General features: G+C 36.7%; 1 protein-coding gene across 1 annotated transcript in view; it reads left to right on the top strand.

Moving 5' to 3' along the window:
• The window catches only part of FAM47E (family with sequence similarity 47 member E), a 58213-nt gene extending 31475 nt beyond the window's left edge, over nucleotides 1–26738 (top strand). Inside the window, exons 5-8 of the mRNA XM_036764786.1 lie at nucleotides 1847–2053; nucleotides 7161–7316; nucleotides 16226–16303; nucleotides 26264–26738. Coding sequence (XP_036620681.1) covers nucleotides 1847–2053; nucleotides 7161–7316; nucleotides 16226–16303; nucleotides 26264–26404 — 582 coding nt within the window. The 3' untranslated portion in view covers nucleotides 26405–26738. The remainder of the gene's footprint in view (nucleotides 1–1846; nucleotides 2054–7160; nucleotides 7317–16225; nucleotides 16304–26263) is intronic.

Here is a 26738-nt window from a genome sequence, read left to right as displayed (position 1 = left end):
GGTTACTAGACTGATGGATCAGGTGGCAGGCTATTGATATAGTTAAATTCTGAGGAAGCATTTGCCAAAGTCTCTCATGCTGGTTTTTTTTGGAGGAAAAAGATGGAGAGATAGGGTTAGATGACAGTATAATTGGATAGATTCAGATTACTTGGATGGAAAGATCTAAAGAGTCGTCATCATTGATAATTCCATGTCAATTTGGAAGAAGGTCACCAGTGGAGTGCCCCAAGGATCTATGCTCCATGCTGTGCCACTTAACATTTTTAATGGTGACTTAGATAAAGGCATAGTCATCAAATTTGTAGATGACACGAAGGTGGGAGGGAGAGCTAGAGCACTTAATGATGGAGTCAGGACCCAAAAAGCTGGAATGTTGAACCAAAACATAGGAATTTTAATAGGAATGAAGCTAAATTCTTACACTAGAGTTCAGATCATTATCTTCTGAAGTACAAGAGAAGGAATAATGGATGCAAAGTAGTTTGTATGAAAAAATGATTGGGGGGGGGTGGTGTTACTGGTCTTGAAACTCAATATGAGGCAATAGGGTAATAGGAAAGCCAAGAAAATTAGTGGAGTCAGAATACATAAAGAGAATGTGCCGTTCAGGCATGGAGAGGTAACATTTCTGTTCTACTCTGCCTAGGTCAGACTATGTGAGGAATATTATTCTCAGGTCTCTGTGCCACTTTTTAGGAAGGAGAGCATCCAGAGAAGGGCAGCCAAGATGGTAAAGCTGATGCCAAAGACTTTGGTCACTGGCTCCTGGATAGAGTTGTCTTATTAGCCCTATGTTCCAGAAATGCAAAGTCTTATTCATTGAATCATTGAATTACAGACATTTAGAGGCAGCAGGAGTTGGTGCCACACTGACACAGACTTCTGGCAAATCATTTGACCTCTCACTACCCAGACAATTTTCTAAGATTAAAAGTTGCAGAGAAGATATTGGTAGAGGGAGTCATGGGTCTTGTTTTCTCTGCAAGAACCAGTCCTCAGTGTATTAGAACAATTCCCCAGCACTGCTAAGAGTTTCATCTCTACAAAAAGGGAGTAAGGACCTTTTGTTAAAATGGAAAATCAATTCCCCAGTTACACTACAGTTTCTAAGACCATGTTACTATGTCTTGTTCATGACCTTCCTATGGTTTCTCTCACACAACACTCCATCTGGCCCCACGGTCTTAGGCTCTCTCTCCATGCCTAGAATGAATGCCCTCCTCTTTTCCTGTCTTCAAGGCTCAGTTCAGATGAAACATGGAGACTTTCTTGATCTTCTTGACTGTCAGTAATCCATTCACCATCCCTAATAGCTAATATTTATTTTGTATATATGCATACAAAATGTGTGTACATACACCTATATGTTGTCTTCCTAGGTAGAATGTAAGCTCTTTGAGGGCAGAAACTCTTGTTTTTATAACCAATGTTTATATAGCACTTTAAGGATTGCAAAGCACTTTACATACCTCAATTGTTCACTACTACCCTGGGGTATAGGAGCTCTTATTATCTCTATTTTACAGACGGGAAAACTGAGACAGAGGTTAAGTGACTTACCCAGAGTCATATAGCTAATAAATATCAGAGGAAGGATTTGAATTCAGGTCTTTCTTACTCCCAAGATCAACACTAGCTATCTGTTGCTCCACCTAGTTGCTCACCACAGAGCAGATGCTTAATAAATGCTTGTCCATTGATTGAAACTCTTCTCTCAACAACTTGTACTTCCTCTCCAATATACACCAGACCACTGTACTGTTCCCCTAGATAAAAAAGCAGGAAATTGTTGGCTTTTCAGTTGCATGACAGTAATGCTTATGATATGATATTGATGCACCAGGGAGAGAGTGACAAATTGGACGTGCCAAGGATCCTGAAACTGTTTGAAACTAGTTACGAATGTCCAAAGGGCTACAACGTCCTCCATTTGATGGAAATGAATCAGATGCCACTGGACCTAAAGCAGGGTGTGGGGCTAACAACACTCCAAGAGATGCAATATGTCCTGGAGGGGATCGACCATGAAAGGAGAATGAAGCGGACGAAGGTAAGCTCCCACTTAGAGAACCTTCCAGGAGGAAAATAGTAAGTACCAGAGGAAAGAAGACCCGGCAAATGTCTGAGCCTTTTCTAGATCCTTGGGCTTCGAGCAGTTGTCTACCCTCTGTGTTTTAATTCTCGGTTTTTAAAATTCTGAGTTCTTAAGGGCCCTGTTCTCATAGGGACAGAGAACACATATTAGGGGATGGTGGCTACGCAAGGGAGCTTTGGTTTTCTAAGTTACAAAGATGATGAGTGGAACCAGGAAACACTCCACTGTCATGCCTTTTCTAGTTCCAATGGTAATTTTTATTTAATTACTGTTTCCATAGCAAGATATGGAAAGCAGGGGCAGGGTGGAGCAGGATTGTGAGCAAATCTCAAGGTGCCTTATTTGATGATTGTATGGAATGCAATAATACAACAGGTTAGGTAAGTTTGTACTCACTAATTATAACTATTTAGCTCCAAGGAAGGACCTCCAAAAACGGAAGGGTTTAACTCCCCAAAGGTGCATTCTTTCACCTTCCATCCCCAAGTACTGGTTAAGATTTTTTTTCTTCTTTCTTCTCTTAATTACCCTTCCATTCCTATGTTTCTCAGAACTCCACATAGTCTTCATTTCTGACTGCACTTTCATGTCCCACAGGTTTTTTTTCCTTAGCTATTCTTCTATCAATAGGCACACATTTTGTTTCTAGTTTTTTACTACCATAAAATGTACCACTAGAATTATTTCAGTTCCTATGGTATCTTTGTTAGCTGTGGTGTATTGTGCTAAATAGTGGGAATGAACAAAGGATATGAACATTTTAGTAATTTTTCTCCCATAATCTCAAATTGTTTTCCAGGATGTTTGGACCAAAACAGAGTTCTGGAAAAAAAAACGTGCCTATTTTCTGATGGTTCCTCCAATACTGACTTACTGCTTATTGTCTTTGCCAATTTTCTGAGTACAGGTTGTTTTAATGTGCATTTCTCTTATTATTAGCTATTCAGAGCATCTTTTCTTATAATGTGTAGAATTTGCAGATCTTTAGAAGACTTCCTGCCCTGTGAATACATCTAATGGGGAATGACTTTTGGTCTATACAAATCAATTTTCTTTATATTTTGCATATCAAACTTTTATCAGTGACATTTAATGCAAAGACTTTTCCTCCATAAAACAGTTTCTTTTCTGGTTCACATATTAATTTTGTATTTGCAAAAGCTTTTAAATTTTATGTAATTGAAATTGCTTACTTTATTTTTTTGATCTCTATCCCTTGCTTGCTTAAGATTCTCCTCTTAGCTATAGATATGAAGGTTAATGCCTGTTCTCTTCTATTTTTTTAAGTGATGAAACATTTTATTTTTAATCCATGTGTCCATTTGGAGTTTATTGTGGTGTGTAATGTAAGATGATGGTCTATATATAATTTATGTCAGACTTCTTTGCAGTTTTCCCAGAAGTTCTTGTCCTTGATCCAGAAATTATTGTTCTTGGTTCTATATGTATCCCAAGTCCCAAACCCCTTGGTGTGGCATTCTCTCTTCATTGGTGGAGACCAATGCCCTGCACCTGCATGAATGGTGGGGCAGAGTTGGTGAGAGTAGGAGAAAGAAAAGCTCCAGGCTTTTCAAGTCTCTTCAAGTTTCTTTGGTCTCTTCACTTTCTTCAGGTCTGGGGTTCTTCTGGCTTCCAGTTTCAGGAGAGAAGATGGATGATGCCAACCCCACTTCAGCTTGCTGAAAAGAAAATAAGACTCTAAAAAAAAGAATTTCTTGCAAAAATAAGAGACCAGAAATTATATTGCTGTGGAAAAAGTTGCCATGTGTAGCAAGGACTGTTCCCTACATGTAGCATGGAGTGGTGTTGTGCAGCTCAAAGGGAGGCAGAAAGGGAGAAGAATCTCTAGCCTCTTCACCCCACCACTCCGCTCCAAGGAACTTCTTATTTCCTGCCAGGAGGAGAAGCAGGAAGTTGGGCATATGAGCATAGCACTCTGCTCTCCTCAGAGAGAGGGAGGTACCAGCCTAGAATTATATCTACCTACTCCCTTAAATATTATTAGTCTCGTGGATATGGTTTTTGGGTTTAAGCTAATCTTCTAATCACTGTGTCTTAATAGGAAAATGAGTTTTATACCTAACTCTTTACTTCCTTCCCATCAAATACTATTTCCATGATGAACACACAAACATAGCAACTGGCAAAGATAACCATTTATCCAATAGCAAAATAGAAATCAGCATACATAGGAGAATATGTACCAGATACAGAGTAGAAGAACTCTTCCATTGGGAGCAAGGGGAAATTCCCTGATGTTTCCAGTGTAGCAAGCTGTGGATAGGGCCAGCTCCTCTCATGTTGGCTTCTTCCCAGTCTTATTTTTCCTTCAGCAACCTGAAGTGGGGTTGACATCTTCCATCTTCACTCTTGAAGCTAGCAGCTGAAGAGCCCCAAGAAACTCACAGAGACTTAAACAGCCTAATACTCTTCTCTCTCCCGCTATTGCCAATGCTGCCCCATCCCTCACACAGGTGCAGAGGACTGACCTTCATCAATAAAGAGAGAGTCCCACATCAGTGGGCTTTGTGGCTCAGGCTACATATCTAACACTAAATAGCTGTATTTGCTGTTTTGCTTATCTAGTATATACCACTGTTCTACTTTTCTGGGTTTTTTGGCTAGAACAAAATAGTTTTGATGATTACTACTTTGTAATATCTGTTAGTCAGTTAGCAAGCATTTGTTAAGTATTTACTATGTGCTAATACAAGGGAATAAAAATACAAGAAAAAAGAAAGCTAGCCGCTATCCTCAAGGAGCTTACATTCTGATGTTGGAAGACAATATATTTTAAAGAAGCTGCAAAGGGGGTGGGCAAAGGTATATATATATATATGTATATGTATATATATATATATACATACATATATATACACACATATATATACATATATATATATGGTGAAGGGGTGAAAGGACATGGTAGAAAAAGTCCAGAGGAAGAATTCTAATTCTTTGTGAAGAATAATGAGACATGGCTGGCCTGGATCAGAGAGAGAGGCTACAGGGTCAGAGGGTACTTCCAACATGTGAATTCCAGGACTGCAGTGACCTTCCAGGATGAAGATATTTCTGGGACATGGTAAAAAAAAAATTCAAAAGTGAAGTCCAGAAAAGAAAGTAATATAGTTTGAGTTGTGGTAATGTTATGTTCCCTTCATTCCTACTTTTTCTTTCATGATTGCAATACCTTTTGTTCCTCCAAATGATTTTTGTTTTTCTTTTCTCTAGGTCTGTAACATATGCCCTTGGTAATTTGATTGGTATGACTCTAAACCTGCAAATTAATTTAGGTCATGTGAGTCTTACTATATTGGCATGACACAGTGATGAATGCAACATATCTTTCCAATTATTTGTAATCCTTCATTTTTGTAAAGAGTGTTTGGTAGTCATTTGTATAGAGTTATAAGGCTTATGGCATTTTCTAAATGAGAATTGTCCAAGAATATACATATTTCTCAATACTACACAGAACTTTAGCAGACACATATTTTGGGACAGGACAATGCAGGAATATTATCCATCTTTGTAGCTAAGCTCCCAGATATTTTCACATGATCAGAATTTTAGTGTTGGAAGGAACCTCAGCAATCTTGTAGTCTGATCCATACCCCCCAAATAACTTCTCCTCTGTATTCTGTGTGGACTTTCTCTTTTTATCATATGTCTTTTAGGCTCGGTGTGTTCTTTATGCAAAATATTGATGGATTTTGTCAATCTATTTTGTATACTTCAAGTTCACTAAAACTATTAAATCATCCCTAGTTTCTTTGTTGATTCCCTGGGAGTCTATCATGTTATCTTCAAATAAGGGTAATTTTGTCTTTTTGTCTATGTTCCATACCTTTCATTGCATTTCATTTCATTTCTCTTGTTTCATTTACAACTAGCATTTCTAGAATTATGCTAAAATGGGAGTAGGCAGAAGGGACGTCCTCTTTGTACTGAGTAACCTTCTGGTGTTTCTTCATTACAAGTAATAAAATATATTGGTTTCAGATGACCTTTGATCATATTTGAGAAGGGCATGAGATGAACTTACTTTTGCAACTACTCTAACTCATATCATCAAACTCAGAGAATGTCTCACCTGATTTCCTATAAATATATTTTTCCACGTTGCAACATCCAGAAGAGAGCCATCAATGTATCATTTTGTTATAGAGAGAAACAATATTTGTGAAAGTTGGTAGGATTATAATAGTATTTGGTTCTTCTGCCATGCCCCGGAGTCAAGCTCTTTTTGGGACTTCATTCAATAACAATGAACGGTTATTATAATCACATACATATACAAAGAGCAGGTGTTTTAATCTTTTTTGTGCCCTGGATCCCTTTAGCAGTCTGCTAAAACTTATGGACCCCTTCTCAGAATAGTGCATTTGAATTCATAAAATGAACTACATATGGTTAGAAAGGAAACTAATTATATTAAAATGCAATTATCAATTAATAAAAAACAGTCACAGATCCCAGGTTAAGAACCCTTGGCATAGAGGTAAGCAAATTTTCTCTTCCTAAATGCTTCAGAGTTAGCCTAAGGCCTCTTTTCTCCCTCTCCTTCCCAAATAAAAGCATAGGACTTGGCATTTATAGTGCCAGGCTGAGTAAATACTTGTCTATTAATGAATATTGTGCAAGTCCAGTATTGGCAACATGACTCTGGGAGGAGATTCATCATCATTTTTATTATTCCTAGCTGCTATTTTGATTTAAGTTTTGCAAGAGGATAGGGATGTTTTTCTAGAATAGTGGAATCTTTCACAATGAATGTGACTAGAGGTTTGCTTACGTGTAAAATTTAAACTGCCCTGGAAACAACATGGAGGTATTATCTAATTGATGAAATATTTTGGTTATCGACATAAACTCAAGCCAATGAAAATTATGTTTCCTAAAATACTAAGGCAAGAACTAAATTTAAATATACTCACAGTGATATTGTTGACTTATCAACAGCATTTGAATCAAAGAACCAAGGACTTATTTTTTGAATCACTGTAATAACAAACCAGAGTGCCTGAACTGACATTGGGAATTGCTTTCTTTTCTACAGAATCCTTATAAACCAGACTGGGTAAAGTTCAAGTATGGGGCCTGGTATCTGCACACCAAGTTGTGGAAGAAGCGAAGAGCAAATGAACCTCTGCTGGATCCTAAAATGGACACTTCTTCCCAATATGAAAAGTTGAAAAAGAATCTTCTAGAAAAGGTATGTTCACATGTCATGATCTATAATCACATTTTCATTTGGGCTAAAAATTACTCTAGTCTATTTGTGACCCTTCTACCTGATTCTAGAATCTTTTGAGAAATATATAATTTTCCTAGAATCTTACAACTCATATCATGAGTTCTACAATTGAGATAATAAATTATTAGAGACAGTATATGTTAAGTTCCTTGACTACAGGATGGGTCCAAAGAGTACTTGAATAATATTCAATAGATGATGGATTGGCAAAGAGTCTGATGAATGTGATCCATCATCAATATATAATTGGGATGTTCCATAGCCCCCCCCCCTCAATTAATGTAATGGAATTGGTATAAGGGCATGATTTTTTAAACAAAATAATTTTTACTGATATTTTTTTATATCACCATAGTTTCTCCCAGTATCCTCCAATAGTCCCTCCAATATCCAATATCCAATGCCCTCTGATATGCTCTCTTCCAGAGAGTCAACTCAGTAGTAAATAGTATTTTAAAGACAAAAAAAAAATAAAGAGGAAAATGTCAACGTAACTGATCAAAAAAGTCTGAAAATATGTGCAATGTGCAACACTTGTGGACCTTTCACCTCTGCAAAGGAGTAGGGTAGGAGTGTCCTCCAGTCCCCTCATGTGAGTCATGCTTGTTTTTTGCAATTTTGCAATATTAACTTTTGACTTTGTGGGTGTGTACATGTGGTTGGTTTTTTTTCTGTTTATATTGTTGTAGTCGTGTGCATTGTTTTCTTAGTTCTGCTTGCTTCACTCTGCATTAGTTCATGGAGATTTTTCTTTGATTTTCTGTGTTCATCACATTCTCATTTCTTATAGCACAATATTATTCCATTATATTCATGTACTACAATTTGTTTAGCTATTCCCCAGTCAATGGGCAGCTGTTTTGCTTCTAACTCTTTGCTATCACAAAAAAAAATGCCTCTATAATAGTACCAGATTGCTTTGATTATTATGGCTTAGTAATACAGTTTGAAATCTAGAACTGCTGTGTTTCCATCCTTAGCTTTTTTCTCCATTGACTCCCTTAATATTCTTAACATTTTGTTCTTCTAGATGAATTTTGTTACTATTTTGTCTAGATCTATAAAATAATTCTTTGGTAGTTTGATTGGAATGACACTGAATAAGGAAATTAACTTAGGTAGAATTGTCATTTTTAGTATATTGGCTCGGCCTACCTCTGGGCAATTAATATTTCTCCAGTTGTTTAGATCAGCCTTTATTTGTTTGAAAAGTGTTTGTAATTGTGTTTATATAATCCCTGGGTTTGTCTTGGCAGGTAGACTACCAAGAACTTTATATTGTCTATAGTAATTTTAAATGGAATGTCTTTTTCTATCTCTTCCTGTTGGGTTTTGTTGGTAGTATATAGAAATGCTGATGATCTGTGTGGGTTTGTTTTATATTCTGCAACTTTGCTGAAATTGTTAATTGTTCCAATTAGTTTTTTAACTGATTCTCTAGGGTTCTCTAAGTATGCCATCGTGTCATCCTCAAAGAGTGATAGTTTTGTTTCCTCATTGCCTGTTTTTATTTCTTCAATGTCTTTTTCTTGTCTTATTGCTATTGCCAGTATTTCTAGTACAATATTGAATAATGGTGGTGATGACGGACATCCTTGCTGCACTTCTGGTCTTATTGGCAAGGTTTCATGTTTATCCCCATTATATATAATGCTTGCTCTTGCTTTTATTTATATACTACTTCTCATTTTAAGAAAGATTCCATTAATTCCCATGCTTTCTGATATTTATAATGGGAATCAGTGCATTTTGTCAAAGACTCTCTGTATCGATTTATATAATTATGTAGTTTTTTTTTGTTTTTGTTATTCATATGGTCAGTTATGTTAATGGTTTTCCTAATATCAAACCAGTCCTGCAATTCCTGGTATAAAGCCTACCTGGTCATAGTGTATGATCTTTGTGGTATATTTCTGTAATCCTCTTACTAGCATTTTATTAAAATTTTTTCATCAGTATTCATTAATTGGCCTATAATTTTATTTCTCTGTTTTTGCTCTCCCTAGTTTGAGTATCAGCACCATTATTGTGTCATAAAAAGAATTTGGTAGAAATCCTTTACCTATTTTTTCAAATAGTTTAAATACTTTATATATATATACATATATATATATATATATATATATATATATATATATATATATATATAAATAGTTTAAATGTTAGGTGGAATTCTCTTGTGAATCCATCTGGTCCTAGGGATTTTTTCTTAGGGAGCTCATTCATGACTTGGTCAATTTATTTTTCTAAGATAGGGTTGTTTAAGAATTCCATTTCCTCTTATGTTAATCTGGGCAGTCTATATTTTTGTAAATTTCACTTAGATTGTCAGTTTTATTGGCATATAATTGGGTAAAACAACTTCTAATAATTGATTTATTTTCATCTTCATTGGTGATACACTCCCTCTTTTCATTTTTGATAGTAGTAATTTGGTCAACTCACACTCATGCCTTCTGTCTATGAGCAGGATAGAGATGGAATTGGGAGGGACAGAGAAGCTAGGGATAGGGTTGCAAAAAAGGGGGGAGGGAAGAAAGAAAAAGAAAAGGTTATTGAAGTTTTTTTAAAATGTGCCAAAAAGAACTGACGGAAGGCTAAAAAGGGATCCAGATAAGCAGGGTAGTTTTAATAGTTATATGCTGAATTTAATACACTCCCGCCCAAAGCAAGCTGTACACAATAGAGATCAGTAGTGCCATATATACTCATCTTTTTCTGCTATAATATATATGTGGAAGTATCCAGATTAATGAAATAGAGAACAGAGAAATAGAAATAGAAGAAATAGAGAATATCTTAGAAAAAAAGGATCATTCCACCCCTCCACACACACACCCTTCCCCAGTCAGAAGAAGACAGATTAACAAGTGAATTCTATGAAATATTGGAAAAAATAGTCCCAAAGTCACAAAAATTGTTTTTTAAAATAGGAAAAGAAGGGATTTTACCAAATGCCTTCCATGAAAAAAGAAAGGAGGAAAATATTTGCAGCAAATTTCTCTAATAAATGAATGAAATACAAGCTATAAAGGAATTGATGCAAATAAGAAGAACAATTCCTGTTTAGGAATTTGACTGTTGGATAAGTAGTCAAAGGGCATAAACAGGCAGGTCTCAAAGGGAGAAATCTAAGTTATCAACAGGCATATAAAAAAGTCCTCAAAATCACTACTAATAAAAATATAAAATGGCTCGGAGGTTCCATCTCATATCCATCAGATTGGTGAAGATGATAGGAGAGGGAAAGTGACCATTATTGGAGAATCTGTTGGGGGACAGGCATACTAATGTGCTGTTGGTGGAGTTGTGAACTGACCCATCAACTTTGGAATGCTATTTGGAATTGTACCCCCAAAGTCTCTAGGTTGTGCTCATCTTTTGACTCAAGAGGACCATAATAAGGTATAGTCCAGTATGGGAAAGGTGACAGATGGCAGGTGTAAGTTTCTCAGCTGTAAGGAAGGACTGAAGCATGATGGAAGGATCTTAGGAACTTTTGATCTCTGAAGAAGACCCAGGGTGGACATATCAGTGAGCCAGTTTTAAATGGAAGATGTGAAAATTTTGCTATACCAAATTACATATGATTACAAGCAGTTGGAGCTTTGTCTGGCACACTGGTCTGCTTAATGAGCAATCTGCAAGACTGAGCTTGCTATTTTTCTGAATGTGCTTACTTCACACTGGAACTTTGTCAATTTATTCACTCTTGGCTTCCTCCCACTTGAGTGAAAGATGTACTCTTTCTCCTCCCGCTCTGTCCTCCCTCTGTCGATTTAGGTGAAGGGGAAGCATGTCTTGTTCCCTCCAAAGCTGATGATTCTGGGGCATGAGGGGATAAAAGACCTCCTTGGGAGCAATGGAGTCACAATTTAGTTTTTATGAGTGACTCAACAACTCTGTCCAGTAAAATCCTAAAACTTGAACATGGGGCTCTCTTAGATTTCTTCTGAGAGACCAAAGAGTGAACTAACCTAAAGAGGTTAAAGTCATTGTGTAGAGGAATTGTGGGAAGATGGCAGAATAAGGCAGGAAACTACTTGCATCTCCTCAATTCCCCCACAAATAACTTGAAATAATGCCTCAAGGTAAATTTCAGAGCAGCAGAAATAATTAAAAGTCAGAGTACAGCAGTCATCCAGGCTAAGACAACTTGGGAGGATGTTAGGAAAGAGCTGACCTCCCAGGGTGGAGGTCTGGCTTGATTGAAGTGCAGATACCTCTGGGCAGATACCAGTGAGTCAACAAACAGCAATCCCTGAGGGCAGCTGTGGCTATGCTTTGCCTAAGCTATGCCTTAGCTTTGACAGCTTTTGCCCCACAGTGGTATTGGGTTTGGGTGGCTGATCAGGGGAAAATTGTGGTAGTCCTCTTCTGGCACTGGACATGGAATTCAGATGCACTGATCAGATGGGGTCCCAGACTGTGGCTGCAGATGAGGAGGAGTGAGCACATAGGACGAGTACAGTAGCAGAAGCACAGGGACACTGCTGATTGTGGTCACTCACAGGAAAGCAATATCCCTGACTTTGGTTCCAGGGCAGAGGGGTGAGGTGACATTTGCAGCCACCTAAGGGACCACAGGAAGCAAGAGCATTTGAAGTGGCAGCTGTGCTAGGTACCCTACTGTAGTTCAGGAGTGGAAGGGAATGCCTGAGATCACTCATAGACCAAGGCATAAGCTGGAGGAGCAGTGACCACACTTGTCTTTGGATTACAGAACACTGGAAGAACCAAGAGGTCAAAGGCCCCCAAATATACCACAAAAAACAACAGCATTAAAAACCTGAAATGTGGGACATTATCCCCAACATCCAGAAGCAGAGCCCAACTGCAACATAAAGTAAACAGCCAAATGTAGGCAATTAAAAATGAGTAAAAAAAACAGAGAAAGAGTCCAACTATAGATAGCTACTATGGTGATATAAAAAATCAAGGTTCAAACTCAGAAGACAAAACAACTTCTTGTGAAGCTTCAAAGAAAAATCTAAAATAGTCACAATTAAAAGAAGAGTTCTTGGAAAAGCTTTAAAAGGATTTTAAAATTCAAATAAGAGCTATTAAGATAAAATTGGGAAAAGAAATGAGCAATTTTTAAAAAGCAAGAAAATTATGAAAAAGTCAACCAATTGGAAAAAGAGATCCAAAAACTTGCTGAAGAAAACAACACCTTAAAAATTACAATTGGGCAAGGAGAAGCTAATGACATCATAAGACATCAAGAAATAATAAAACAAAATCAAAAGAATGAAAAAATAGTAGAGAACGTGAAACATCTCATTATGAAAAAAAACTGACCTGGAAAACAGATCGAGAGATAATATAAAAATTGTCAGACTACCTCAAAGTTATGATTTTTTAAAAAGAGTCTAGATGCTATCCTTCAAGAAATCATTAAGGAAAATTATCGTGAAGTTCTAGAAGTAGAGGATAAAATGGAAATTGAAAAAATCTACCTATCCTTGCCTGAAAGAGATCCCAAAATGAAAACTCACAGGAACATTATAGCTAAGTTTCAAAGCTGTCAGGTCAAGAAGACTATACTATGAGCAACTAGAAAGAAACAATTTAAATATTATGGAGCTACTGTCAGAATAATATAATATTTAGCAGTTTCTACATTAAAAGACCAAAGGGTTTGAAATATAATATTTCAAAGAGCAAAGGAGCTAGGTTTGAAATGCAGAATAACCTATCCAGCAAAGCTGAATGTAATCTGCAAGGGAAAACATGGATATTTAATGAACTAAAGATCTTTTAAGTATTCTTGAGGAAAAGACTAGAATTGAACAGAAAATTTGACTCACAAGAATCAGGAGAAACATAAGAAGGTAAACATGAAAGATCAATTATAAGGGATTTACTAAGGTTAAATTGTTTACTTCTTATATAAGAAAATTATATTTGTAACTCTTAAGAATATCACCACTACTAGGGTAGTTCAAAAGAGTACGCATAGTTAGAAGGCTTGGGGTTGAGTTGCTTATGATGGAATGAGCCTAAAATAAAATTGGGTAGGAAGAAGTAAAATGTAGCAAATTATCTCATACAATAGAGGCTTGAATGGAAGAATTGTTACAGTGGATGGGAGGATAAGGTGGAGGGCAGGTAGTGTGGAAACTTTTGATTAAATTTATCTTGTCCTTATTCTCATTGGAACTGGGCTAAAGAGGGAATAACATATGCACTTAGTAGGACACAAAAGTCTTCTTAACTTACAGAGAAATAGGAAGGCAAGGGGATAGGATAGGAGAGGGACTTTTCAAAGTGTATGTGGATTGAGAAGTAGGAAGGCAAGGGAATAGGATAAAGGAGGGACTTTTAGAAAGGTATATAAATTAGGGGGGGCAGTGGTAAAAAGGAAATTGGATTTCTGAGGAGAGATAGAGTAAAAAGAGAGAAGGATAAACATTAAGGAAAAATAGGATGGAAAGAAATACACAACTAGTAATTATAGCTTTGAATATGAATGGTATGAACTCACCCACAAAATGGAAACATAGCAGAATGGCTCAAAAACCAGAACACAACAATATGTTGTTTATAAGGAACATACTTAAAAATGAGAGACACACACAGTAAAAATAAAGGGCTGAGGTAGAATTTATTATACTTCAGCTGATATAAAAAAATCAGGGGTAGCAATCATGATCTCAAAGTTAAAGCTAAAATAGGTTTAATTAAAAGAGAAAAGCAGGGAATCTACATTATGTTAAAAGGTACCATAGATAATGAAGTAATATCAATAGTAAACATATATGCACCAAATGCTATGGCACTCAAATTTTTAAAGAAAAAGTTAATTGAATTACAGGTGAAAATAGATAGCAAAACTATAATAGTGAGGGATTTCAACTGTCCCCTCTCAGAACTAAATAAATCTAACCAAAAAATAAATAAGAAAGAAGCTAAGGAGAGTAATAGCATTTTAGATAAGTTACATATAATAGACACTTGGACAGAACTGAATGGAATAGAAAGGAATATATCTTTTTCTCAATGGTATATGACATTCTTTACAAAAATTGACCATATATTAGGCCATAAAAATTTCATAGTTAAATGCAGAAAAGCAGAAATATTAAATGCATCCTTTTCAGATCACAATACTATTTAAATTACATTCAGCAAAGGACTGTGGAAACAGAGATTAAAAATTAATTGGAAACTAAATAACCTAATCACAAAGAATGAGTGGGTTGAAGAACAAATTACAGAAACTATAAATAATTTTATTAAAGAGCATGATAATAATGAGATAACATATCAAAACTTATGGACTATCACAAAAGCAGTAATCAGAAGGCTTCTGGCTTATCCCCAATATAGATAATGAATGCTTGCTGATGCTTTATATCATTTTAAGGAAAAATCCATTTGTGCCTATGCTTTCAAGTGTTTTTAATGGGAATGAGTGTGGTATTTTGTCAAAAGCTTTTTCCAAATCTATTGATATAATCATGTCATTACTGTAATTTTTGTTATTGATATAATCAATTATGTTAATAATTTTTCATATATTGAAGCAACCTTGCATTCCTGGTATAAATCCGACTTGGTCATAATGTATAATTTTTGTGATCTATTGTTGTATTCTCCTACCTCATATTTTATTTAGGACTTTTGCATCAATGTTCGTTAAGGAAATTGTTCTATAATTGTCTTTCTCTGTTTTTGCTCTTCCTGGTTTAGACATTAGCATTATATTTGTTTCATAAAAGGAGTTTTGTAGGACTCCATCTTTGCCTAATATTCCAAATAATTTATTAACATTAGTTGACCTTTAAATGTTTGGTAGAATTCACTTGTAAAGCCATCTGGTTCTCATGCTTTTTTTCTTAGGAAGCTCATTTTTGGACTGTTCAATTTCTTTTTCAAAAATAGGTTTATTTAAATATTCTATTTCCTCTTCTGTTAATGTGGACAGTTTATGTTTTTGTAAGTATTCTTTCATTTCACTTAAATTGTTAAATTTATTGGCATACAATTGGGCAAAACTTCTAATTCTTTAATTCCATCTTCATCAATGGCATATTCACCCTTTTCATTTTTGATGCTAATGATTTGGTTTTCTTCTCTTTTTAAATCATATTAACCAATGATTTTTCTATTTTATTAGTGGGTTTTTTTTTCACAAAACCAACTCCTATTTTTATTTATTAATTCAAGAGTTCTCTTAATTCAGTTTTATTAATCTCCCCTTTGATTTTCAGGATTTCCAATTTGATGTTTAGTTGAGGATTTTTAATTTGCTCTTTTTCTAGTTTTTTATTTGTATGCCCAATTCATTGATATGCTCTTTCTCTACTTTATTGATGTAAGCATTTTGAGTTGTAAATTATAATTTCCTTCCTTTTCATAAGGAAATATTCATTTTTGTTGATGTCCTAACAATGGTTTTAAAAATATTAAAACATTTTCAAAAACAGAAACCAAAATGTTTATATTCAATAAAATTTAAAAGTCTGAATATCCCACTATAAAATATAAATTTGATATTTTATTGTCCAAAATTATATCTTTGTCAAAATGAAATTTATTATTTTCAATATCTTGAGTTGGCAAGGAACCTATGTCATTGAGCTAAAATGCTATATTATTGTGAAGCTATAATTTCTTGTTTTTTTTACATAAAGCTAAACAGTTCTTTGAATTTGTTGTTTTGATTAGTTGTATGATTTAAAGAACTTTATTTTTGTCTGGTTGCTATTATTTGCATTTCTTCTATGTGAAGAAAAAATGCTTCCCTTCTAGTGTTCATATTTGTTGGTTCTATGGTTTGAAAGCAGTGCTCTTCTTCAGAGTTGTTATAAAAATAAAGTTTTGATGACTCATTTCTTAAACTGTATCTGGTTTCTTTTTAGGATGCAACACTCATGGACCTTCATGGAACAGTTGCTTTCAAAGAATTTATTGAAAGAAAAGGCTACAGGATGCCTGCTGTGAGTAAAACAGGGATGTGGGTATCAACAACAAGCCTGTTGTTGAGTGCTAGATTAGATGAAGTGCTGCAGAGTTAACAGGTGGACCTGGATAGAAACATACTATGCCATAGGCTAGTTTTTTTTTCTTACTTTCTCTCCAGGTTCAAAGTCAATCTAGTGAGTAGAATCCTAAATATAGTCTATATTACCAAAAATGCAAAACTTTGCCACAAGTGTTCCTATGAGCCTTTCCCAGAGTCAGGAATCCAGGAATTCTAGAAACATGTGAAGCCCACATGCATTCCAGTCCAAATTCTCTATAATCCCTGAGAAATCTTCCTGAATATTCTGATTCTGTACAAATGAAGTTTCCATGAATAAATGAACACTTCAAAATGCTTTTTAAAATTTTTTGTTTTCAGTTCCAAATTATCTCCCTCCACCCTATCCCACATCCTTTGAGAAGGCAAGAAACATGATACCCATTATACCCATGAAATCATGCAAAGCAAATTTCTAATGAGTCATGTTGCAAAAAATAAAGTGAAAACAAATATGCTTCAATCTGCACTTGGAGCTCATCAGTTCTCTCTCTGGAGGTGGACAGCGTTTTTTACCATGAGTCCGTTGGAATTGTTGTAGATCATTGTATTGATCAGAGTAGCAAAGTCTTTCACGCTTGATTATCATTACAATATTGGTGTTATTATATACAGTGTTTTCCTAGTTCTACTCTCTTTACTTTGTATCAGCTCTTATAAGTCTTCCCAGGTTTTTCTGAACCACCACTTTCATCATTTCTTAGCCAGTGCCAGATTGTTTCAATGATTACTTTGTAGTATAGTTTGAAATCTGGTATGGCTAGGCCACTTTTTTCATTGATTCCTTTGATGTTTTTGACCTTTTGTTCCTCCAGAGGAGTTTTTTAATTTTTTCCAGCTCTATAAAATAATTCTTTGGTATTTGATTGGTATAAATAAGTAAATTATATTGGGTAGAATTGTCATTTTATTATATTGGCTCAGACTACCTATGAGAAATTAATATTTCTCCAATTGTTTAGATCTGTAGTTTCATAATTGAGTTCATATAGTTCCTGCATGTGTCCTGCCAGATAGACTCCCAGGCATTTTTATATTGTTTTCATTTATTTTAAATGAAATTTTTCTTTCATTTCCTGCTGTGATTTTGTTGGTAATATATAGAAATGCTGGTGACTTGTGTGGGCTTATTTTATATTCTAGGACTTTGCTAAAGTTGTTAGTTATTTCGACTAGTTTTTTAGAATTCTCTAAGTATACCATCATGTAAATAAACACTTTAGAAGAACCCCCTATATGCATGGTATATAATTTGAAGGTTGTTACAAAACTTAAATAAGTCTTTCAGAGAAGGGAATTGAAGATGTGTTGGCAAGAGACCTGCTGTGATCTCTTTGCTAGAGAGAATGCAAAATGGCAAGATGTTTCTGCATCTTTTTAAAAAAGTTTTTATTCTGTTTATATACACTATAGGCATTTTCTGAGATACCAAATTCACTACCTGCTTACTTCACCTGGCGATCTCATCAGCTACCATGTATTTAACTACCATCTTTATGCTGATGGTTCTCAAAACTACGTTTTCTACCCTAATCTCTTTACTGATCTCCAATATCATATCACCATGCCTTTCAGATATGTTAAACTGGATGTTGTCTTTAACTATATTTGGTCAAATAATTGATGGAAAGGTGCAGATACCATAAATCCCACTGTCCCTTTGCACCTTCTCTATTTTGTGTGTAACATGAAATTCTTGCTATTGCTGTTGTCTTGAACTCCATGGTTGTGTTGTGATACTGTTCTTCTGATTCTTTCTTCCCTGTGCATCTTTTTATATACTTCTTCCATATTTCTGCCACTTCGTCATGTTAATACTTTTTTAAGGCAATATTATTTGATTAGATTAATATAACATTTTCTAGACATTTTCCAGTCTACATTCCCCTAATTTGTTTTGTCTTGGTTTTTTGATTTTAAAAATAGTGCTTCTAAGAATATTTGTTAATAGATAGGTCTTTTCTTACCTGCCATCACCTCCCTGAAGTATAGTGAGAGTAGAGAAAATACTGGGTCAAGGCATTTGTATATTTTTGCTACTCCTACTTGCTTTTTGTTGTACTTGGCACGTAGTTGGTACTTAATAAATATTTAGTAACTTACTCCTATGATATATAGGAATACCTCAGAGATACTGCAGGTTCACTTCCAGACCACTGCTAATAAAGTGAATATTGCAATGAGGTGAGACACTCTGTCAGTGAATAACCTGTTTCATCATGAGTCCTTTGGAATTATGGTTGACTCTTGTGTTGATCAGAGTTCTTGAATTTTTCAAAATTGTTTGTTTCAACAATATCATTGCTGTTTTAGAATTTGCATCGGTTTGTATAAGTCTTCCTAGGTTTCTCTGAAACCATCCCTTTGTCACTTTTTGGTGGCACAGTAGTATCCTATTCCATTCATATGCCATAATATATTGAGCCATTGTCCACTCAACAGACAGCCATGACAAAGATATTTGAAAAAAAGAAATGCCATGCTTTATGAGAAAGATATCGGAAATGTTAATGGTTATAATCTCCAGGGGAAGTTGATATTTGAAAAAAAAGAAATGGCATGCTCTATGAGAAAGATGTCAGAAATGCTAATGGTTATAATCTCCAGGGGAAGTTAGGCTTACAGTAAAAGCTTGGGGGTAGTCACTCTTTTTAGACTGACTAGGGAAAAGTGAACCCTCAAAGAAGACATCAGAGATGGTACTGACCTCTCAATCCCTGGTTATCATTCTGCTGAATCAAAGAGCCAGAGGGCTTTCCCTTACCTTGTCTACCAGGGGCATGGGGCGATTAGATAATTTCCTCTTTTCTCCAGAAGGTTCTGAAAGTGAAGTCCTGGAGAGTTCATCCCTAAAAAGATAGTCGGGTCCATCTGTGAAATACTAGGAGGGAGTAGAACTGAAGATTTCAGAACGAAAAGTGGCATTAACTTCTCCTTGGGAGTTTTAAAAGCTGACACTGTTCATTTTGTTATCACTATGGTAAAGAAGAATAATAACTAACATATAGCATTTGCTATGTGCCAGACACTGTGCCGAGTGCTTTACGATTATTATCTCATTTTGTCCTCACAATGACCTTGGGAAGTAGGTGCTATTATTATCCCCATTTTACAGATGAGAAAACTGAAGCAAACAGAGGTTAAGTAACTTGCCCAAGGTCACACAGCTAGTAAGTGTCTGAGGCTAGTTTCAAACTCAGATCTTCCTGACTCTAGATCCTGGGCTCTATTCACTATTAATGCCATTTATAATCCCTCTGTAAGCATCTATAATGCTATGGTCCAAATGTGGTGGTCCCAGTAACCTTGATGGAGAAAGCTGTTATGCTGTTATAATATTTTTTTTGGTAAATCTTTTCCATTTTTCTTCTACTTGTGGTCCTCTTTTCATTTTCATCCCTGAATATCCTTGGCATGACTTTGCTTAGTTAGATGATTTCTTTGGACTGGTTTTACCATAGAATTCTTCCCTCTGCTTTATGAGATGATACTGTTCATAACCATTCCTCTTTGTAAGCCTTTTATAGACAAGTTTATATCCTAACTCTGTGATGGCTTTCACAGTCCCCTTCCTCTCTCTGTCTCTCTCTGTCTCTCTCTCTGTGTCTCTCTGTGTCTCTCTGTGTCTCTCTCTGTCTCTCTGTCTCTCTCTCTCTCTCTCTCTCTCTCTCTCTCTCTCTCTCTCTCTCTCTCTCTTCCCCTCTCTCTCCCTCTCCCCTCTCTATGAATCTCTCCCCCTGCCCTGTCCACCTCTCTGTCACTCTCTGGACAGATAGATATAGATATAGCAAAGAAGTAAAATGTTGGTTGGCTAAGATGACTCCTTAGCTTTTTCAGTCTTCTTACTTTGGTAATTAATTTACATTAGTTCAACTTCTAGATTAAAATATTACAGTGATTATTAATGTCATGTCACTTGTCCATTCCCCATTTTTCATTTTCAGTACCTTGTTCCAAGAGTTCTTTATCCTAACAAAAATCACAAGTTCTTTGAGCATTCTGATTGTTTTCATTCCTTCACTATTCACAATGATTTCCCCTTCCCATTTTTATTTAGGTAATTTAGTTTTCCTTCCTCCTCATTACTTCTTTGAATTCTTGGCACCTTCAAGGCTCAGCTCAAGTGCAACTTCCTTCAAAGGGCTTTTCCTGGATCCCCCAGTTGTTTGCCCAGCCACCACCATGCATTTATTTTTTATGTATTCTATATGTGCTTGTTTGTATTTACTTACCTATTAACATAGTATATCCCTTTAGCAGAAGCTCCTAGAGGATGGGAACTCTTTCCTTTTTGAAATTGTATTTCCATCACCTAGCACAGTGCTTAGTATATAGGGCAGCTGGGTGGCACAGTGGATAGAGGACCAGGCTTGGAGTCAGGAAGACCTGAGTTCAAATCCAGCCTCAGACACTTACTAGCTGGGTGACCCTGGGCAAGTCACTTAATGCTGTTTGCCTCAGTTTGCTCATCTGTGAAAGCTGAAGAAGGAAATGGGAAACCACTCCAGTATCTTTGCCAAGAAAACCCCGAATGGGGTCACAAAGAGTCAGATACAAATGAAACAACATCAAAACATAATAAAATGCTTGGCACTTAATGAATGCTTATTGATTAATTCAAATTTTTTTGCTTTTAATTCTGTTCATTTCCCCTTTGATCGTAGTGATCTTTTTATGCTTTGAGTATTATTAATTTGTTGGATTTTCTCATTTTTAAGCAGAAAATAGCTAATTAATCTTCTCTTTTTCTCTTTTATTAATATATACATTTAGAGAAATAAGTTTGCCTCTAAGAACTACTTTAACTCCATTACATAAAGTTGTGTATTCTGTGTTAATGGCATATAATTTTGTTTCTATAATTTCATCTACGACCAAGTCATTCTTCGGCAAATCATTTCTAATCTCTGTTCTTAAGGGATATTTACTGTTTGTTTGTTTTTTACAACATTATTATTTCCTGATACAGTATACTGAAACCCAACACCTCCTGACAATTGAGTTCTGGGAAAGACAAACAGTGATTCCATTTCAAGAACAGAGCTTTCCCTTTTCAGTTGCCTCTCTTCTCACTTGCCAGGCGTGATTGTTCTCAGAGCTTGCTCTGACTTTTTTAAGCCACGAGAACCATAGCTTTTATTCATTTCCCTTCTTGATTGCTATTCTAATTATGGAAGAGTATTGTTTAGAATTTATCTACATTTATTTGAGGTTTTGGTCTGTTTTTATTTTCAATTTTTAAAATCATCTTAAACTTGATGATTATAGTCCCTCCTTTTCCCTCTTCTCTCACCCTAATATACCCTCGATGCATGCTCAGCCAACATTCCAGTTAAGCGCATGGAAGCTGGGGTGAACCTGATTCTGGGCAAATGTAATAAAGGGGCTCTGCCCTTCCCCCACACTCCCTTTTCAGAGAAGCAATAGATATTCTCTGTTTCCTGTCAGCAATGATACCTCAAGAGTTCATAGTCTTTGATAACAGAAAGTCCTTTAACTGGCTTATTCCGTGGGTGCTTAAGGAGTGATCTCTGCTTGCTCGGGCCTCTTCTTGCCAAGTTTGGAGCATGAGGGCTTGTCTGGAGAGCTGGATGGGGAAGAACGACCATGGCCAATCCCTTACTCATCCATAGGCGTGAGCAGCTAGCTATGTGAGCAAGCCTGAGCCTAGGATGGGGCCATATCTCATTTATGTCATCTTTCCTTTTGTATCTCACAAAGCTTTATACCAAACCAAGACACTCCAACTCACATCCTTGGCATTAACATCAGATTTTAGACTAATTTGATGAACTCTACTGTTTTTCCCCATTATTTGTAACTTCTGGTTCTGCAACCACTAATGGGACTCTGTTCTTAGTCACCTACTTCCTTGACATTTGTTATGTCTACCTGGACAGAATTCTTTTTCTTGGCCCCCTCCCCATTTTTACTTTTCAGAGTATTATCGAGTATATGAATGTCATTTTTTGTTAATTTATTAATCATTTTCCCACTTCCTCCCAGATCACTTTAAGTCAAGTCAACAAAAATTTTTTGAGTGCCTACTATGTGCCAGGCACTGTGCTAAGCACTGGAGAGATAAAGAAGACAAAATCCCTGAAGAGCTTGCAGTCTAAAGAGAAAGACAACACATAAACAACGATGTACTAACAAGATACAGACAGGTTACACGAAGTATAATCTCAAACAGAAGGCACCAGGGAAAGCCTATTGAGCTGGAACTTAGCCAGGTGGTCCAGGACTTGGAGTCAGGAAAACCTGAGCTGAAATCTGTCCTCAGCCACTTTCTACCTGTATGACCCTGGGCAAGTCACTTAACCTCTGTTTCTCTCAGTTTCCCTAACTGTAAAATGGGGATAAGATTGTTGTGAGGCTCAAACGAGATAATTGTGAAGTATTTAGCACAGTGTCTGGCACATAGTAAATGCTTAATAAATGCTTGCTTAAAAAAAGTGACCACCTCCCCTCCAAAAGACTGTGGTAGCTTTCTGAGGTTGCCACTAGTTTGCTAGCCTATGCAATATTTACATGAGTTCCCCCTCTTGACTCTGTGGGCCCATTCCTTGTGACCATCACAGATCATAACAATCCATCTGGATTTTTATTTGCACTGAACAAGAAATTGTTAGTCAAATGTATTAGTGTATTATTGTAACTTATTAATTAATTAAAATCCAAAGCCCAAACTTTTTCCCAAGTCCTTAAATTAACTCTGGGGTATAGCACCTTAGATGTGGTTTTGAGAAATCTGTATAACCTTGACAGATGCTCCCAGAAATTTAGTGATACCTGGTGTTCATCATTCATATCTGTGTCAGATCTTCCCCAAAGGGTGTTGTCTCTTCAGGAATTACCAGGCCACATTTTCTTTTTTCTGTATATAATAGAAATCATGCCATAGCATTAACTCGAGGCCACAGGGGCAAGGAGGCTCCAAGGACCTGAGAAACAGGTATAGCAGGGATAAATTTAGATGGATAAGATCTGAGATCTGGAAGGTCCTGTTCTATAGCTCTCAGAGAAAAGCAGATCAGGTATCTTTCAGCCAGAAATTTGACCAGACAGGAGTAGATTGCTTGTCCATGTGGTCAACTCAATACCATATGCCTAATCCCTATTTAAAATATAAGCACAAGCTAAGAATGTTGGCTCATACTCGTAATCTTTTCTGCTGGAAGGCTGAGACTGGTGGATCTCTTGAGTCCAGGCATTCTGAGCTACAGTGAGCTAAGCTAATGGGATGTGTCCACACTGAATTCAGCATGAACATAGGGAACCCCTAGGAGAGGCGAGCACTAGATTGCCTAAGGGGGTTTAAATCAGTACAACTCAGAAACAGCAGGACAAAGCTGATCAGAGTGGGAGCAGGCCTAGGAATAGTCCCTGGACTTCCAACCTGGATGAGATAGGGAGACTGAGTCATTAAAACCCACACACAAGCACAAAAGCACTGCTCTGGCTTAATTCATCAGACTCTCTCCCCCTCCCTCCCTCCCTTTCTCACTCTCTCCCTCCTTCTCTCTCTCCCTTCTTCTTCTTCTTCTTCTTCTTCTTCTTCTTCTTCTTCTTCTTCTTCTTCTTCTTCTTCTTCTTCTTCTTTTCTCTCTCTCTCTCTCTCTCTCTCTCTCTCTCTCTCTCTCTCTCTCTCTATCTCTCTCTCTCTCTCTCTCTCCCTCTCCCCCCCCATCTGTCTGTCTGTCTGTCTCTCTCTGTCTCTCCCTTTCTCTTGACACTATGCTGCTACCTGCTTCTTCCCTGCTACAACTCAAGTCATTAAGTCCCTGGGGCAGACATAGACACTATCCAAATAACTTCCAACTCAAAACGCTAGATACTTTCTTTCTCCCAGAATGGAGAGAAAACAATGTCTCTTTAAGATACAGCCCCTCTGGTTCACAGCATAAACTATCTTGTGCGATCCAATCCACAGGCTTCCTCCTCAGCAGCAGAAATCTGTGCCAGGGTAGCCAGGGTTATTTCTTCTTGGCAGAATCATTAGCAAGTGGCATGCAGGGCTACATAAGCAATAAGTACCCTTAAACAAAAGAAATCAAATACATTGGCCATGTCTGATGGTTGCCTCATTCTATACCCATATTTTACTTCCTCTCTGCCAAGAGGAGGGAGGGATGTTTTGCCTCACCCTGGAGCAAGATTGATCATTATCTTAGAGTTCTGATGTCTTTCAGTGATATCTTTCTTTTACATTGTTGTGCTTCCTGTATAAATTGTTTTCTTGGTTCTGCTTACTTCCTTCTGCATAAGTTGATAGAAATCTTCTCTAATTTCATATTCATTGCTTCTTAACAATAACATTTTCACATTAAAATTCCCAACTTAAATACATTATTTACATGAAATATCCCACAGTTTGTTCAGTCATTCCCTTTTTGATGGGAATCAACTTTGTTTCCAGTTTGGTTTTTTTTTTTTTTTGGTTTTTTATTTTGCTATCACAAAATGAGATCTACAAGTATTTTTGTATACAGGCAATGTTTCACTCAGACTTTGACCTCCGTGGTATATGTGCCCAGTGGGGGTATCACTAGAATAGAGGGCAAATATAAATTAGTGACTTTTCCTGAATCCTTTCAATTTGTTTTCCAGAATTTATTAGACTAATCTCCACACTAGCGAATTGACGTGTGTGTTTTCCTATTGCCCCTCCACAAATTTCCATTTCTGTCTTGGTTCATTTTTGCCCTTTTGATGAATAAAATGTGAAACTCAGAAAAATTTTAGTTTGCATTTCTCTTATTGGTTCTTTGTAGCATTGTTTACATGCTTATTAGAAATCAAGCTTGCATTGCTTCTTTTGAGAAGTCCTCATTCATACCCTTTTGCCACTTACCTATTAGGGAAGGTCTCTTGATCTTATATATTTATGTCAATTTTATCATCTTGGATATCAGACTTTTATCAGAGACATTTGATGAGAAGTTTTTCCCCAGTTAACAACATTTTTTCTTATCCTAGCAGACGTACTTTGAGCCAAAGCTTTTTAATTTAATGTAATAAAAATTACTTACTTTGTCTTTTAATAATTCCTCCCCCAAGCCATAGTTGTGAAAGGTATCTCTGATCATTGTCCTCTAATTTTTTAAATGATGTGACCTTTTATATTTAGATTGTATATCCACATGGAGCTTATTATGGTATATGGTATAGGATTTGGTTTAAACCTACTTTCTGCCAGACTGGTTTCCAGTTTGTATAATGTCGCCTTCATTAGACTGTGAGGTCCTTGAGGGCAGGGACTGTTTATGCCTGGTTTGTTTTTTATTTTTTTATCTCTAGTGCTTAGGAAATGCCTAGAATGTAGTAAGCACTTAATAAATGCTTGCCAATTGACTAGTTGGTAGCATGGGCTGATCAAAGTCTGCATCAGAATTAATTTCTGAAACCTGCACTTGTAGGAGAGCGCCCAGGTTAACCTAGCAGTGTTAATACCCTTGCTATTATTACTCTTTCCCTAAAAGTATCTATAGTTGAAATTCTAGGCGGGAAAGTTATTTACTGCCTCTGGGTTCAGTCCATTACTTTTGATAAAAGCAGACCCATGCAAGTCTGTTCAGTTACAGTATAGTGTTTACTTAGCCATAGAGGCCTGAATCAGGATCTGATTTAGGGAGTCCTGCGTGCTTCTGGGTATGTGTCTGGGTCTAGGTGTCTGTGTCTGGGTGTGTGTCTCTGTGTGTCTGGGTCTGGATGTGTGTGTATATGTATGTGTGTGTGTATGTGTGTGTGTGTGTGTGTGTGTGTGTGTGTCTGGGAGCGTGCATCTGTGCGTATGTGGGTGTATTGGGGGAGGACTCCGTCAGATTCCCATTTGCAGGCTAATGCTGCTTCTTGCTTCTTTTGGGGGGATCTGTAGTTCCTCTCAAGACTGTTCGCCAAGAAGGAAGACAAAAGCCTCCCAGAAAGCGGGCACAAGGCCTCCTTGCAACCAGTGCAGCTGCAGCTGAAGCCAAAGGTGAAGCCAAAGGCGAAGAAAAGAATCAAGAGGGGAAGCTAGCCAGAAGTAAGACATAGAAAGCAGAAGGATTTTTCCTCTCCTCATTTTTTCTCTACTTCTTTGTTTTTAAAATCACTAAATAAACTTGGCAATTAGCACACCCATTAGAGGTTGTTATCCAGCTTTTACTTGGCAATGTAAACAGTAGCTGTTACTGCAGAGGACGTATCCCATAGAGGACAGTGGAATGACTAGGACCTGAGTTTGAATTCTCCTTCAGATACTTACTAGCTGCGTGACTTTCATAAGGGTGGTGAGGTGATGCAGTAGCATCTTGGACTCAGGTCAGGAAGACCTGACTTCAAATGCTGCCTCTTAGTAGCTGTGTGGCCCT

This window comes from Trichosurus vulpecula, chromosome 6 (genome assembly GCF_011100635.1).
Source record: "Trichosurus vulpecula isolate mTriVul1 chromosome 6, mTriVul1.pri, whole genome shotgun sequence".
NCBI classification, from domain to species: domain Eukaryota; kingdom Metazoa; phylum Chordata; class Mammalia; order Diprotodontia; family Phalangeridae; genus Trichosurus; species Trichosurus vulpecula.
This window is presented reverse-complemented; position numbering and strand designations above follow the sequence as displayed.